At 44.8% G+C, this 16,838-nt stretch overlaps 1 protein-coding gene across 2 annotated transcripts in view; it reads left to right on the forward strand.

The window, feature by feature from the left end:
* Dock1 (dedicator of cyto-kinesis 1) overlaps positions 1 to 16,838 on the forward strand; it is a 516,616-nt gene that overhangs the window by 449,079 nt on the left and 50,699 nt on the right. For both annotated transcript variants that reach the window (XM_063263800.1, NM_001143858.1), the window contains exons 34-38: positions 959 to 1,044; positions 1,229 to 1,385; positions 6,281 to 6,321; positions 7,675 to 7,765; positions 10,799 to 10,918. In XM_063263800.1, the coding sequence (XP_063119870.1) occupies positions 959 to 1,044; positions 1,229 to 1,385; positions 6,281 to 6,321; positions 7,675 to 7,765; positions 10,799 to 10,918 (495 nt within the window). The remainder of the gene's footprint in view (positions 1 to 958; positions 1,045 to 1,228; positions 1,386 to 6,280; positions 6,322 to 7,674; positions 7,766 to 10,798; positions 10,919 to 16,838) is intronic.

The raw sequence follows: 16,838 nt of genomic DNA on the forward strand, positions 1-16,838 counted from the left end.
TGTTGGACATCTTTAAAGGATTCTGGAGACCTCACGTTCATGCTATGATGTTCTTGCTTCTGGGCTTTGAGGTCAGTTGCCATTTCGCTCTTGCTCACCTCCAATGGCCCAGAGTGTGACTATCCCCATCTTTATAAACCCATGTCCTCCTAACCCCTTCTGCCTACCAACATCCCAGGTTTAGTAACTCAGGATTTTCTTTCACCTGGGTGTCCCCTGGCTGTCAGGGAAAGATATAGGGAAACATACTTCTTGTTATTATGAAGGTGTTTATTTCCAATTGTCCCTAGAAATATGTAGGAATTCCTCATTCCCTGGAATTTAGAGTCTTTTTTTTTAATTTTTTTAAATTTTTTTTTTTTTTTTAGAGATGTAGTCAGTTAACTCTGATGCTCACAAGGTCCAGCTCTAGGGGGTATGTAGGATGAGCCTGGAGATGGACCAACTGCTAAGCTCTGCTTCTAGACTCTACTGCCTTGCTTCTAATGATCCTGTTTGAAGTGGAGGTCTGTCATGGAGTGCCAGTGGAGTGGTCCGATGGACGTTTTCAGATTGCCCGGAACACTAACCTAGCAGCTGAAAGGACGCCTGCTCCTTCCCAGGCATCAACACCCTAGTCTGCTTATTGCTTGTCCGTAGAGATGGAGTTGGGTACCTCTTTCCATTCCTCTTCGATTCTGTGTCCTACAGTTGGCTTGACTTTCCTCCCGTGGCTCTCACTGAAATACATGCATTCTGGCTTCATTAGCCGGGAGAGAAAGCAAAGGTTCTCTCTGAGGCTGAGTTATTGGATGTGTGTAAGGGCTCAGGGACAGCATCTCTGAAATGAAATCACGTTTCAAAGGCAGAGGGCAACCACCCAACAGTGACCCCAAAGACGTAAATGTGACTGAGACCCACATCGTCAAATGGAATGTCTGCCATGCTAATTATTTACGCTTCCTCTGTTTAATTATAGTTTGAAAATGAGATCATCACTAAGCTGGATCATGAAGTGGAAGGAGGCAGAGGAGACGAGCAATACAAAGTGTTATTTGATAAAATGTAAGTGTTGATTCACGGCGGGATTTATGTCAGGAGAGAGACGGAGAGACTTGTAATTAGACTACAATGAACTTTGTAGCCCAGAAATAATTAAAATGTGTTAATAATGGGAAATATTTTAAACCGTGCCTCAAGTTTCTTTCTTGGAGTGTGATTAACAAGGTGTATGTAATTATTTTTTCAGCCTCCTGGAGCACTGCAGGAAGCATAAATACCTGGCCAAGACAGGAGAAACTTTTGTGAAGCTCGTGGTGCGGTTGATGGAGAGACTCCTGGACTACAGGACCATCATGCACGACGAAAACAAAGACAATCGTATGAGCTGCACAGTCAACGTGCTGGTGAGTGAACCGTTAATTAAACCTTCTATCCTCACAGCATGCTGCGTGCAAATGGAGCCAGGGCTTTCAGGAGCCCAGAGGACAGCTGGCCTTAGAACACTCCACAGCGCAGCATAGCTTCCCCCTGCCTAGGGTTGGGGTGGGAAGTCCTCTTTGGTGCTGGGAAGGAAGGACAGAGAATTACCTGCAAATCTGCTCTCAGCCAGGCCAAGAGGTTGGCTCCCCTCTGAGTATTTCACAATGTCCCTGCTGCAGCTGAGGGTGGCAGATCATCTAGTTTCATAACTAAGGTAGCACTTTGTGAATTCAAGATGCAAAGACTCTACTTTTATTAGATCAGAGTCATGTACTGGAGTGAGTGTCCTGAATGGTAGTGTCCAAAAGATTTATTTATCCTTAGTCCTGAGAACATAGCCCTTTTTGAAAAAGGCATCTCTCTAGATGAGACCCAGGAAGATGGCTCAGTTGGTAAAGTGCTTGCCTTACTAACCTGAAAACTGAGTTCATTCCTCCAAAACATACATAAAAATAACCCAGGTGTGGTGGCTCATAATCCTAGCACTGGTGAAGCAAAGTCAGTTGGAAAGTTGTATTCTTGGGATTCGGTGGGCATCGAGCTTATCCCACCTACTTGGCAAGCTCCAGGCCAATGAGAGATTCTGTCTCCAAAAAACAAAACAGAAAACAAGGTGAACAGCAGCTGAGGAATGACTGACAGCATAGTGCAGCCTCTTACACCACACATGTAGGTACACACACACACACACACACACACACACACACACTCATGCTCACACATACATGTGAGTGTACATACACACATGCACATCGAAGCATGAGATGAGATGGGATGCCTAGGTGGATGAGGGTTAATTCTATTCAAAAGAGTTCTTATACAGGAGAAAAGAAGCTGGCAGTGTACTGGGGGAATAGAGTCATGAAGATCACAAAGGTTCAAGGCCAGCGTCAGGTACATAACATATTTGAGACCAGTATGGGCTGCATAAGAACCTTGTGTCAATTCACCACTCCCAAAAAGGAAAGCAGACACAGAAAAAAAGAGAGAGAGAGAAGCAGGTGACAGCAATTAGAGTGAAGAAGACAGCATCCTCAGAACTCTAGGAATCTCCAGAAGCTGGAAGGGTCAAGGAGTGAGGCCACCTAGATCCTTCGAATGCACGAAGCCCTAACTGACACCTTGACTTTAGAACTCTCTCCTATGAGGATGGCTTTTGTGTTATTTGAAGCCACCCAGTTTATGGTCATTTGTGAGAGCACCATGGGACACTAGTGCAGGACAGCAGAGATGGAGGGTGGCTGGGTGAATCTGCTTATGTTTGATCCTGCATGTTCCTGCTGTGACTGTGATGCTGTTAGGTCTCTGGACACTGTTCCTGGGTACTTACTTCTTAAGGTGATCCAGGAAGAGCAGGAGGGCCAGTGTGTTTTTAGGAAGTTTGATGACCCACAAGCTCAAGTCCAAGGAGTGACTGGGCTGGCCAACCTCAAGCCTCTCTGTGTGGATGTACTTCCCAGTCTGGCTGCAGGGCTCTCTGCACTTTTGTGCACTGTTATCCCTATAAGGAACCATAATGACTGACTCCTGGCCAGGTAGGGCTATCCTCTGCTTCCCATAGCTGACTCTAGGCAGAAATGCAAGACAATACTATTCCTACCTTGCCTAACTTCCTTCACCGTTCTTCTCAGTCACTGGCCTTGTGATTTCAGGCCATGATCCAGTCACTGAGAAACATGTAAGCACTTAGCCTTCACTTCCTTCCAGATCTGCCATTTGTGTGACTTGTAAGTACTTTGAGGTCACCAGAATGGACTTTTGTGTCAGGAGGAATTTGATATAGCATTCATTCTTTATAGAGTTTACTAAAGGGTTTGGAGAGATGACCCACTGATTAACGTCACTTGCTAAGTGAACCTCAGACCCTGAGTTTGCATCCTAATATCAACAAAAACTCTGGCACAGTGGCATATATGCCTAGAATGCAGCACTGTGGGGGACAGCGACAGGAGGATCTCTGGAACTTGCTGACCACTAACATAGTTATCAGTTTGGTGAGAGGTGCTGTCTCAATGGGATAGAGGAGCAAAATTGACAATCTCCTCTGACCTCTGAACACATTCATGGGTACACATCCATGCACACAACAATCATACCACACACTCACACACACACACACACACACACACACACACACACACACACACACACTACACACACTCATACATACAGACTCACACACCCCACTCATACAGACTACACACTTACACATACCACATACTCATCCAATCATACATACATTAAGAAAAATCAGAAGGGGCTGGAGCAGTGCTTCATGTTTAAGAGTGGGCATTGCTCTTGCAAAGGATCTGAGTTCAGTTCTCAGCACCCATACCAGACTTCTCTGAGCTTCCTGTAACTGCAGCACTAGGGGATCCACTGTCCTTTTCTGTCTCTACGGACACTCATACTTTGGCCTAGACATGCAACCATTCATATAAATAAATAATAAAGTAAATCTTTACAAAGAAGAAAGGAAAGAAGAAAGCCCTGGCATATTTGAATAAGAAAGATTAACAGAACCAGTCATTTTTACACTCTGCTTCTCTTCATCAAGGTAGTTTCTGTCTTGCCATGAGGAACATCTCCTAAAAGTTCTGGTGCAGTGCAGCCCATGTCTGCTATCTGGACAAGCTGCTAAGGCCAATAACAAACATTCTGGTAACCAGTTTTCCCTTCCATAAACACCAGGACCTATGATATCTGTCAGTTGTGGAAAGAGCTTGGGAGTCATCTCTCCTTTAACAGCAAGGGGGGAAAGTGAATAAACTAAAAGACAAGGTTCTCCTAACATTCAGTTCCTTAGACTAACAAGTTCTCCTTCAGCTGTGGAGGCAAGAACATGCACAAAGTCATAGCTGCTGGAGCTGAAATCCAGGGTAATATAAACCTTGGCTGGACATCATAGTCCTCTCGTCATAAAATAGCCATCCTAAAAACAGAGAGCACACTTTAAGAGACAGAGAAGCCATCAGAGTCAGACATGGACAGGACAGGGATTTCACAGTTATTGGCCCAAGCATTTCAAATAACTGTGGACTGAGGAGATGGTTCAATCAGTAAAGAATGTGAGGATGTGAACTGGAATTAAAACCATAGGCACAAGAGATGCTCCTGGGACACTGGAGTGTTTGGAGACTTGTGAGTGAGATGTGGGAAGAAAGGGCTTTCCTCACTCTGAATCTTCTGTCAAGTCTGCAACTGTAGCCGGAAATGCCCTCGTTACTGCTGGCCTCATAGGAACCAGAGCTCCTTCAAATGTCAGGTGCAGCTCCAGGTCAAATGGTCCCTGTTTGCTGTCCATAAAGTCTTTCTTTCAGAGAGACTGACCCTTTTGATCTACAGTGTTGAAGACTCACTGTGTGTATGCCTTTACAGTGTTATCTTTGCCAGCTCCATAGTTGAGTTTAAACATCATTCTTGGATGCTAAATTTCCTGATGAAGTTCTCTCGAGGGCCCATCCCTTAGTGAGGAGTTATTGGCTGATGGTAACTGATTGGGGAGGGAGAATCATTCTTAAAAATAAAGAAATGAGTTAGTTTAAAAGAAAAAGAATGATTATGTGTGTTCTAGTTAGGTTCCTGTGCTCCAGCAGATGGCCCTTCTCCCATGCATATGTGACAGCATTAATTAGATGTAATGAGTTATCTGCAAAAAAGACAAGACATGAAGCTAAGAGGGGGACATTTTGGGGAGAGGTCAAGGGGGGAAATGGTCATTGGATATGATCAAGTTTTACTGTATGCAAGTATGAAATTCTGAAGAAAAACAAAAAACTGATATGGAAAATAAAATGGCTGTCAAGCTTCCATCCTGTAGGCCCATGTGAGTTGACTCTTGCACCTTGTGGTGTCCTATGCATGACCTAAGGTATATAAAGTAATCCACGGGGAGAAGAAGTGCCACTCAGATTCTTCTGCCTCAGCCTCCTAGTGCTGCCATTACAAACGTGCACTGCCAGGCTCACCAGAAGTGTGACTGTGGTATAAATGTTGAGTTAGATGAAGTAATGTATAGAAATAGCTCAGAATAACTTACTGGAAATCATAAACTCACTTTTCTCCACCAGGGTTTTTGCACAGGGGTCTTTTTTCATTCATATTCTCTTCCTCTCTTTCTCCCTCCCTCCCTCCCTCCCTCCCTTTCTTCCTTCTTTTTGTGAGTGAACATCCATTTTTCTCATATTGTGTCTCAGAGGGTCTCTCTAACGCAGTGGACTCTCTGCAGGGAACATGATGGGTCCATGGGGGTTGGGTTCTGCTTCAGCACTGCTCAGGCCAGTGACAGTGGCCCCTTGTGGAACAGTCAGGGTGGCAGTGTTATGGAAATAATGTGTCTTTACCTTTAAATACATATGGCCAGCAATTTGGGATTTGCGAGGACAAGAGTGTCCCCATGCTTCTCCATTTCTCACAAAGGCTGGCCCCACTGTGCTGAAGTCATATTGATGATGCCTTTCCTTCCTCCCAATAGCGGAGGAGACTGGCTACAGTGATCAAGAGATTGTTTTCAGTCAGAACCTTGTTCTGACTGAAGATGGGTGACTTTCAAATGACTGATATGGGTTTAGTTCTCTAGTGTCTAAAGTGTGATCCTTACCAAAGCAAGAGTCAGGGGGAGTGTTAGATGCTCAGAGCTCGGGTGAGTTGAAAGATCTACTCTGCACACACTGGGTCCACTGAGTGTTCCAACCACAACTGAACTATGATTTGCAATGGCGAGTTGCTTCAATTTTTGCTTTTTCTTTCTTGTTCTTTGTATTGTGGTGTATAATGGAGTCACTTTTTCTTTCAACACTGCCATGGTTTAATTTTTCAGAATTTCTACAAAGAGATTGAAAGAGAAGAGATGTATATAAGGTACGTGTATGCCTGTGTGCACTGTGATCTCTGAGATGTCTATGAAGTAGGTGTGCGCCATATTGGTTTATATCCTCCGTGTGTGCCTCACTGGTCAGCACCCTGTGTATGTAATCACTGTGCAGTGTATATAAGGTATGTATATGCCAAGTTGCCCAGCACCCTGTGTGTGCCTTACAATCATTGTGGGATGTATATAAGGTCTGTAACATGCTGACCTGACCAATACCCTGTTGTGTGAGCTGTAGTCGTGTTTCCTATATGTATGTACCAAGCTGGCCAGCACATGTTGATACCCTATTAAGTCATGTGATCAAATGAGAAACCTGGTAATAAATTTTCCAAAAGTAGACAGTATAATTTTGCAGTCTATTCTTCTTTAACTAGTAACCTATTCCCACATGCCTATGTGTTTCTCTCACAAAAAAATGAAAAATGTTTTGTGCAGCCGGCTGGACTTGATTCTTTATTTGCTTTTAAGATACACCGGGGACATAGCCCATTGATGGAGCAGCTACCTCGCTTGGGAAGGGCCTGGGTTTGATTCCCCAGCATCATTGGATGATCAAAACGCTTGATTAGAGTGACACACTAAATTTCTCAGTCACTTTTCTGGTTATGTGGTCTCTAATTAGCAAGGAGACAGACCACCTTAATGAATGAGGTTAGCTTGTCACCTGTGTGACAAAAAGCTTGACTGTGTGATAGCCACATAGAGTGTACTTGCATGGTTTTGGATTTCTTATTTTTTCTTTACCTTTTCTTTTAAAACATACCATATGAATATAATAAACTTAGGAAACACCCAGCCTCTTTGATCCAAAATGTGTCTGGCTATAGAGTAAAGAGCATCCCTTTCTTCCCACAGCACAGACTTCCTTTTGATCAAGTCTGCTGTCATCGCTGCTGGTTTTTTGGGTTTTTTTTTTTCTGTGTACATGCATTTTGACTCAAGAGAAATGCACAATCTAGATTGTCTAATCTCATTTCAAGTGTTTGAGGAATGTAACTGGAAAAGATGAAAGAAATAAGGAACCCTGCAATGAAATTCTTACCTTTATATATTATCCTCACTTTTTCCTACAAAGATGACTTAAAATTATATATTTGTATAGACATATGCCGACATATACTTTTATTTATATATGTATGGTATATATGTGTGTATTTATTATATTTATTCCGATCAGTTCTTTTTGTGATTTCAACAGTTTTCAAGGCATTATGAATTATGAACATAGTAAAAAGAAAGTATAGCCATGAGTTACTGTTGAATGTCAAGTTTAGCACCTGCAGTCCTCAACACAAGTTACCTTGTGACTCCTTAAGAATGTAGTCCTATTTCATCACCAGGTACTTGTATAAGCTCTGCGACCTGCACAAAGAGTGTGACAACTACACAGAGGCGGCTTACACCTTGCTTCTGCATGCGAAGCTTCTAAAGGTAATAAAAATCACCATACACATCTATGAGGCTCTTCTTATAAATTCTGGGTTTATTTCAAATTTCACTTTTCCATGACAAATTTTAGTAAACCACTGGCACCCGGTTTTATGAATATGGACTACGGTCAGAGACATAAACACAAATATCCAAGTGCTCTGACTGCAGACTTGGCCCAGCTGAATGCCGACCTAACAAGGTGTCAAGTTTGCAAACCTTCAGTGGGCTGTGAAGCACCTGTGAGTCAGAGGGTGCACAGTGCCTCCCTGTGCCAACAGTCCTGAGTATGGATGGAGAACAACACTGATAATTAGGAATGACCCTGGTAGAGCAGCCGAGAGGAAGGATAAGTCATCCTCTTGCTCACAGGAGAGGAAGAGAAAATTTACATTAAAATGTGTATTAGGAGATGTGTGTTGGATAATGGGTGTCAAGGAGGATAGTGTTCCAGAGTTAAACCCCAGACAGACTCCTGTCTGTGTCCTTATCCTGAAATTGAGTGTGTGCATGCACACACACACACACACACACACACACACACACACACACACACACACACACGGCTCTGCAGCATTTGCCTTTGCCTGAAATGAACAGGGGCTTGGCACGCAGAAGGCAAAGAGCTGGCTTACTCTGGCTCTCCCTCCATAATGCTGGAAGTTGGATGTCTAGGACCCCTCCTGTCTTGCAGCCATCTGAAGCTTTCCCATGGAGTATCATCTTTGAAGACAGAGATTTCTCGGCATGCTTCTAGAAGCAGCCATTTCCTTTGTAAAGTCCGATGTCTGTATTTATTAGAAATCTAAATGTCAGGAACAGGGTATTTTTGCAAAATGTGAAGATCTTGTTATTCACACCAGAGAAATTAAAAAACGGTTTGGCAGAATGCTCACACTCTTAGAACATAAACTTTATAAGTCTGTATGGATGTAAAGAGGGGTGTGTGTGTGTGTGTGTGTGTGTGCGCGCGCGTGTGGTATGTGGCTATGTGTGTGTGTGTGTGTGCACGTGTGGTATGTGGCTATGTGGTGTGTGTGTATGTGATGTGTGTGTGGTATATGGTGTGTGTGTGTGTGATGTGTGTGTGGTGTGTGCGTGTGTATGTGTGTGTGTATTCTCGCACACGCATGTGTAAGCATACCATTGACTTAATCTCTGGATATATTGAGGACAGATGGGTTTGTCACAGACTGTGATAGTCTGTTCCGCAGCCCAGATCAATAGGCTCAATTGCATTATCCCTTCCACTGGGCTCCAAATTTTCCAATTAAATGGTAAATGCAATATAATCTGCCTCCATATTTCTTATACTGTTACATTTTGTGAATTTTTCCCTAAATATGTTTGATATTATTATCAATGTGAATTTGTGCTGGTTAATCAACTTACTAAACAAAATGGTCTGCATCGCTGTAACTATCAGCGAAAAGGTTCTTAAATACAATTTTCCTTTTTACCATTTTTTTTTTATCAAAAATACCAGTGATTAAGAGTATGAGTGTTTAGCTTAGCGGTGAATTTATTCATCTGCAGACTTACCATGGGAAGTGTGGGGAACTCCCCATCCAGATTCAATATGGTGCCTGTATGATCTTATCTCGTACAATAAGCCTTTGCCTTTTGGTCCCTCCTTGTCAGTCACCCGAGTTCGACATTTGCATCCACAACTCTACTTACACAACTGCCAATTGTGTTACACAGACTCAGTTCTGTTATGGAGGCGCTCCCTTTTGCTTGCAGATGGGATCTGCAAGGCCCTCTTTAATGTGAGCATCTTGTGGACCATATAAAGGTCTCCCTACTCCTACCCAGCAGTCCTAGGGATAGGGAGCCCTTAAGCTTAGAGAGCTCAGCTTGAGGTAGCCCCGGGCTCTTGACTTTAGGAAAGATGTATGCCTGGGAGCAAGCATCTGGTGGCATGTGGCATGTCACCACCGTCAGTGGGGCCTAACTCCCTCCCCACTTCTCCATGCTGATCCATTTGGTCCTTTGTTCTGTGTCCCGGCACCACCAAGGCTCTCACTCCTTGCCCTGCTCTCCTCGTCTTTCATTCCTCTAACAAGTGTCATCATAGCTGGCCCTGTGGCTTAACCATCTCACTGAGTTCACTGGGCTATCCTATGCTAACCTGAATTTGTTCGGGAAATAATGTCATGGATGTCAGTTGCTTCTTTGTAAGACCCTTGCTGTCCTTCCTTAGTAGAGGGTCTTATTACACTTCACAGGTCCACTAAGAAGCTCCTTCCTGCTGTGCCCTGAGCCTCCACCCCAGGCAAAGTCACACATCACACCCTTAGATGCCTATGTGGTCTTTTTCAAGGTTATTATATCCCATGGTGCACTTGTGTGATGGGTGGCTCAGGGCTCCAGTGGATGAGGCTCCTGACACATCTCGACCCATAGGCACATGGAAGGACCACAAGAAGCATCAGCTTATTGTCACTGAAGCCCATACCCAACTGTAGTTTGTTAAGTTACTACTGAGGAGTTCACGTGCTTTGCCTGTCAAATGGCCCTAGCTTCCACTCTGCTACCTCTTTAGTTCATACAAAAATTGGCCAGCATTTCCACAAATACTGACAGAACCTGTGCTAGGCCATGGGCCAAGACACCTCTCCTTATAAGGATGGACTATGCATTTCCCTTCTGAGAGACCTGCGATCCACATACATGGTCTGTTAAGATTTTGTGTGGCTTCTGACCAAGTAGAGAGAGCTCACATTGCCCACTGAGAACGGTCACCAATCACTTGCTTATACAGTGCACCCTGGCTGCCAGGAAGCTATTGGCAAGCTTGGGAGGCCAAGTTTTGCAAGGACTGTCTATTGGGAAAGTCTGTCTCTGCCTTCCCATCTGTCCTTCTCGTTGGGCCCTCCAGGGACAGGTCGTACCCCTGGCATTCCCAGAACTGGGCAGTCTGGTAACAACAGCCCTGGGTCCCTGGCATCAGTGTCTCATGCCTGTCTTAGTGCTTGGTGATATCATTGAACACACCTCTGACTCAGCGTTGTTCACTCCTTGTTTTATCCACAGTGGTCAGAGGATGCGTGTGCAGCTCACCTCATTCAGCGGGACGGGTTCCAGGCGACAACACAGGGACAGCTGAAAGAACAGCTCTACCAAGAAATCATCCACTATTTTGACAAAGGCAAGGTAAAGACACACACTGTCCCTTGGTCTCTCTCTCTCCCAGGTCCCGCTGCAACACTAAAAGCACGATTCTTAACACACGGTGTTTGCAGAACCAGACATGTATTACACATTGTGTACGGAAGCATTTTGTGTATGTTCCTCCGGCCTGCAATTATAAGAAAACTTTTTATTTGAAAAAAAATCAATAGCTCTTTCAGGTGCTCTGTGGATAGTAAGGCCTGAAGATATCTGACTGTTTTGATAGCTCTTACTTGAGGAACCGGGTCTGGAAGAGCAGCTTGGATATGTCTGTGCGCTTGGAGCTGGTATATGCCTTTGGCGTCTACCATTTTCCTGTTGTCACTGAAAAATTAACCCTGTGACGAGACGGGCTTTGTTCCACCTTGGCAGTTTGTAGATTAATTGGCTTAAACAAAATGATCTATTCAGTTGATTTTTTTCTAAGGGAAAGCTGCCGTCATTTTAATCAACTGTCTTACACTTCGTCACTGTCCTTGTGAGTTGATGTGTAGTCACTGTAAAAACTAGCCACTCTAGCTGAAGAAAATTCGTAAACCCCAGGTGACTTTCAAGCTCCTTCTGGAGTTCCACTGAATTTTTTAATTGTGTCAAGGATGTTCTATGTCACTCCAGCGAGATCTCAAAGGGAGCTGGTGTTTTATTTCCTACTATGGCTATTGGGACAGACCACTTTGAACAGCAGAAGCATCAGCTTTCGATGCTGAAGCTCTTAGCCTGGAATCCAGGTCTAGCGGAGCCCATGCTCTCTCTGGAGGCCTTCCAGGACCACATGTTCTATGCATGTGGCTTATGGCAGGCATAGTGGGTAGTTGTTGGTACTCGTTTCCTTGCAAACCCATCACCCAATTGTCTGGGTCTTCCCCATGCTTACCATGTGCCTGTATCTATAATCCTTCTCCTATGAGGACACCAGGCACTGGTCTGTCAGGGAGCGCCCCTGCTCCATAGAGCAAAACTACATCTACAATGCCTGTTTCCACATGAAGCTCTCAGTCACAGATACCAAGGCTTAGGATTGCACGTGTCTTTCTGGAAATGCATTTCTCCCCACAGCAGCTGTGTTGTCAGAAGGACCTTCCCCCTTGGGTGTTATTCACAGGAACCAAACCCTATTAAAAGTAGACTCTCGGCGAGCACAAGCTCAGGATTCTCACTGTATCTGAAGTCATCGTGCATCTTCTTCTGGTACTGTGTGTGTTTGTTGCTGAGACTTGAACCTAAGCCTCACACGTGCTAAGCAAATGCTTTGCCACCCATTCCTTCGGTTAAGCTGTTCATTTCAAAACACCATCCCACTAAGTTTCCCAGGCTGACTTTAAATTTATGATCCTCCTTACCTCAGTGTTCTTGACAGCTAGGATAACAGGCCTATGCCACCTGTCATTCTTAATATGGGGAAAGTCCAAATTCTCTAGCCAGGCCATTTGGAAGGTAGATTCTTCTTGACCCTGTAGTAGATGGACAGGATGTTAAGATATGAGGCTCTCACCATTGGGCTTATTCATGCTCCCTTAGCTTGAACAGAAGCCTTTCGTTCCTCTGCAAATTGCTAGAGAAACAGCAGATTCAGCCTAAAGCATGTGGCTTTGTGGTATGCTGGGAAACCACCACCAGGTGCAGTGGAGCACAGGTAGAGATCCCAGGCAGGAAGCCTAAGGTAACAAAGGGTCCACCAAGTCTGAGGAGCATCTGCCTCCGTGGGTAGCCATACTCAGTCTCTCTGTGAGCAGCCAAGCTCCAAAAGGCCTTAGACACTGCATTTTCTCTGACTCTGTCTCCCTCTCCTTCTCCTCCACCTTACTCTGTGTCTGCCATGCTTGTTGGAGTCTTGTTCTGTCTAAAAGCTATCTATTGTTCCCTCCACAGCACTTTCTTCTCCATCTCAGCCTAAGTGTCACCTCTTGCCACCCTTGAGCCACCCTCTGTTTCTTTGGAGTCCTTTCTTTAATTTGCTACAAGAAGTTTACATCCACGCTTCTGTAGTGACTCACTGAAGGGGGTGTAAGCACTAGCAACAGAGGCTTACTTGTTGCTTCTCCCAGCATGCTTAGTGCTACCTGCTGTATGCTCACTGAGGTTGGCTAGATGACCAAACAAATGAATGCTCGGCATTTATCAGCATTTCCTGCCAGGGGAGTGGCCCGTTTTCAATAGGAATGAGACCGAAGACTGCGAGGTTTTTTAAATGGGGCTTTTGTTTTTTAAATGAAAGATAACCTGATAACTTTTTCTGTGCAATAGTTAATCTTAAAAAAGAATCACATGTAGGAGCAAAAATAAATGCGGTTAGTTTTTAACGTTGGTAACCAACTTCAATCTGCAGGGACATTTGGCTATCATGAGTGCAAACCAGTGTCACTAGAAAGCTCATGGCTGAGTCTGTGCATGTGGAGCCGAGTTTCCCTTAATGCACAGGGTGTCCCCAGCACAGAGAGCATCCAGCTCAGAATGTCCATAGTGCTGAGGTTGGAAAGCTTGCTGGAAGGAAGGAAGGAAGGAAGGAAGGAAGGAAGGAAGGAAGGAAGGAAGGGGGGAAGGAAGGAAGGAAGGAAGGAAGGAAGGGGGGAAGGAAGGAAGGAAGGAAGGAAGGAAGGGGGGAAGGAAGGAAAGAAGGAAGGGGAAGGAAAGAAGGAAGGGGAAGGAAGGAAGGGGAGGGAAGGAAGGAAGGAAAGAAGGAAGGGGAAGGAAGGAGGGAAGGAAGGAAGGGGAGGGAAGGAAGGAAGGAAAGAAGGGGAAGGAAGGAAGGGGAAGGAAGGAAGGAAGGGGAGGGAAGGAAGGGGAAGGAAGGAAGGGGAAGGAAGGAAGGAGGGAAGGAAGGAGGGAAGGAAGGAAAGAAGGGGAAGGAAGGGAGAGAGGGAGGAAGAAAGAAAGAAAGAATCCATGTGACAAAATAGTATAGAAAGCCAGTGTATAAAAGGAAAGCCAGTAGAAGGCCTGTCCTCAGATGTCCCTATATTGTGGAAACAGAAAGAAGACCATGGTGACGTGATCCGTTGGCTCCCCCTGAGTCGGAGTGAGCTAGGGAGGGCTGTGTTCCCAGCTGCCATTCCAGTTGTATTGATAAAACAACAAGATTGGAAAGCCATTTCAGAGCGCCTGTGACATTTCCACCAGAATGTTAAAAAGGAACCAATCCGCCCATCCACACAAATCTACAACACAGGTGCTGGAGAGAACTCCAGAGCATAGGGCAGGCAATGCCTGCCGAATGAGCTGGCATCAAAGGGTTCCTCTTCATATCAGCCAGCAGGATGTGTTCTAGGAAGCCATTATCTTTTATGTAGCCTGGGATGGGCCAGAACATTCTGGAGTTTTGACCTGGAACTCTGGAGAGTTCCAAACCACAGTGGTCCACTTCTACTCAGACTAGTGGCTGTCTCTCTGAACAAGGCTAAGGAAGACCGAATGTCTGCTCACGTAGATGCAGCCCAGGAACAAATAGAAGGGAGTAGCTTTCCTGAACTGCTTCTGTTTTTGTCTTCTGCTGAGGCAAACCACATAGCCATACAGACCTTCCAGGGTTGGGCAAGTGCCTAGGAGGACAGAAAAGCATGAGGGGAATCTGTTTCCATCATGCACCACAGCATTTGACCAGGACAAGTTCTAGGTGTTCTTGGCACATAAAGCAGTTAATATCTATATCTCTCCCTCTCCCTCTCCCTCTCCCTCTCCCTCTCCCTCTCCCTCTCCCTCTCCCTCTCCCTCTCCCTCCCCAAACCCCACCTCCCCCCCCCCCCCCCTCTCTCTCTCTCTCTCTCTCTCTCTCTCTCTCTCTCTCTCTCTCTGTGTGTGTGTGTGTGTGTGTGTGTGTGTGTGTGTGTGTGTGCTCGCGCATGTGTGTGTACGCTGGTGGGTGAACATACATCTGAAAAAAGAGACGGTACCTTAATTGAGAAAATGTGTCCTTCAGATTGGGCTGTAGGCAAACCTGTGGGGAGTTTTCTGGATTGATGATTGATGTGGGAGGGTCCAGCCCACTGTGGGTAGCACCATCCCTGGGCAGGTGGTCCTATGCTATATAAGACATGTAGACGGAGGAAGATGGGAAGATTGAGCCAATAGGCAGCATTTCTTCCTGGCCTCTGTATCAGTTCCTGTTTTGATGAGTTCCTGTCCTAACTTCCCTGGATGATGGACTGTAAGCCCAGGGGTAAAATAAAGTCTTCCCTTCCTACATTGCTTTTGGCCATGGTGTTCATCACAGCAATGGAGAACAAACTAGACCCCTTTCCTAGAAGGAATGGAGTAAGATGAGTGACCAATGCGATGGCTGATGACTGAAGATTGTGATGTTTGTGGAGACCAGATGTGTAACTTTCCATCCTTCACTCTAAAGCTCTAAAATGGATCGTAGGTGACAGTATGTGATGTATCCATTGGGGACATGAAGGAGGGCCCTGGTCAATAAGAGGCCCCTCAAGAGAAAATGATGTGCAAGCATTGGGTTGGACAGGACTCTGTACTGTCTGACACTGAGTCACAGGCCACATTTGAGCCACTGGCTAGTTCAAGCTAAGGTATATCATCAGCGTGCAATTCACACTGTATCTCTAAGACCAACTTTGTAAGTAGACATTACATGTACTTCTTATGTGCCATGTGTGTAGAGGCCTGAGGTCAGAGGTCATCCTTCCTCAGGAGCTATCCATCATGTTTTTTGAACACGGTTGCTTACTAGTCTAGAGCTCACCAATGTGATTAGTCCGGCTGTCCAGTAACCACCAGGGAGCCACCTATCACAGCTTCCCAAGGCCTGGGATTACATGAACACAGCACCACATCCAGGTTTTGTTGTTTTGTTTGATTGTTTTTACGAGTTTTGGTAACCTAACTCACCTCTTCATGTTTTTCTGGTAAGTATTCTACCAAATGTCTCATCTCCCAGCCCTAAGACACAGAAGATACAGTATTTTATAAGCTAGGTTGTATCCTCCTAAAATGTGTATGTTAAAACCATGCCTGGGGGCTTAGCATGTGGCTGTAGTGAAAATCGTGTCTTCGAGATGTTAATAAGGCAAATCGAGATCATTATGATAGATGTTAATCCACTGTATCTCCATCCTTACAGACACAGGAGCTTAGGACCCAATATCCGCAGAAGGACAACCATGTGAAGGCACACACAGGAAGGAATTCTTGGTCTGGAGCTCCAAGTCCCTAGTACTATTAGAAAGTGAATTTCCCATTGCTCCAGGCATGAAGCGACAGCTCAGGGCTCAGTTACATCATGCAGACGAGTAAAAACTGACAAGCAAAAGCAGACATCACATCTTTTGTTCATTTTTTAGGTTTAGCTTAATTTGTTTTAGACTTACTACTCATCGAGTGGTCTTTTAAGTATTGTTTAAGGACACTAGATGTTAGTTAAGTATATTAGGTGTTGCCTAAAGAAACTTCATGTCTTCTAATGTTTCAAGTGGAACAGTTATGGTCACCTTCACACTCATAGCAGCTACATCCAGCATATAATGAGAAGCCAAAGTCTACTGAATGTCTTTTGGGACTATGGCAAGCAGTCAGAACCATGTGTGTACCTATGTAGATTTTCTACATCCTAGAGTACTTGAAAAGCTGTAAACTGTATAAAGGAATTGAACAGTGGGCTGGGTTTGGTGGTGCTTCCCATTGTCTTAGTACATGGTAGGTAGGGACTAGAGGATCCAGAGTTTGAGTGCTGAACTATATGGGAAGACTATCTATCAAGAAGATAAAGGAGGAGGGAGAGACTAAAGACATGGCATACAAATTTTATGTCATAAGGGTATAAAAAGAAAACATAGCATGTACCAGAAGAAGAAGCTTTTTTTCTTTCCATCCCAGTGTTCTGAACCAATCGTCATTAGTATTAAGGAATCTGGGGGTTGAGTGAGCTGGGACACCCACTAGTCCTATAGAGAAC

This window comes from Rattus norvegicus, chromosome 1 (assembly GCF_036323735.1).
Source record: "Rattus norvegicus strain BN/NHsdMcwi chromosome 1, GRCr8, whole genome shotgun sequence".
NCBI lineage: Eukaryota > Metazoa > Chordata > Mammalia > Rodentia > Muridae > Rattus > Rattus norvegicus.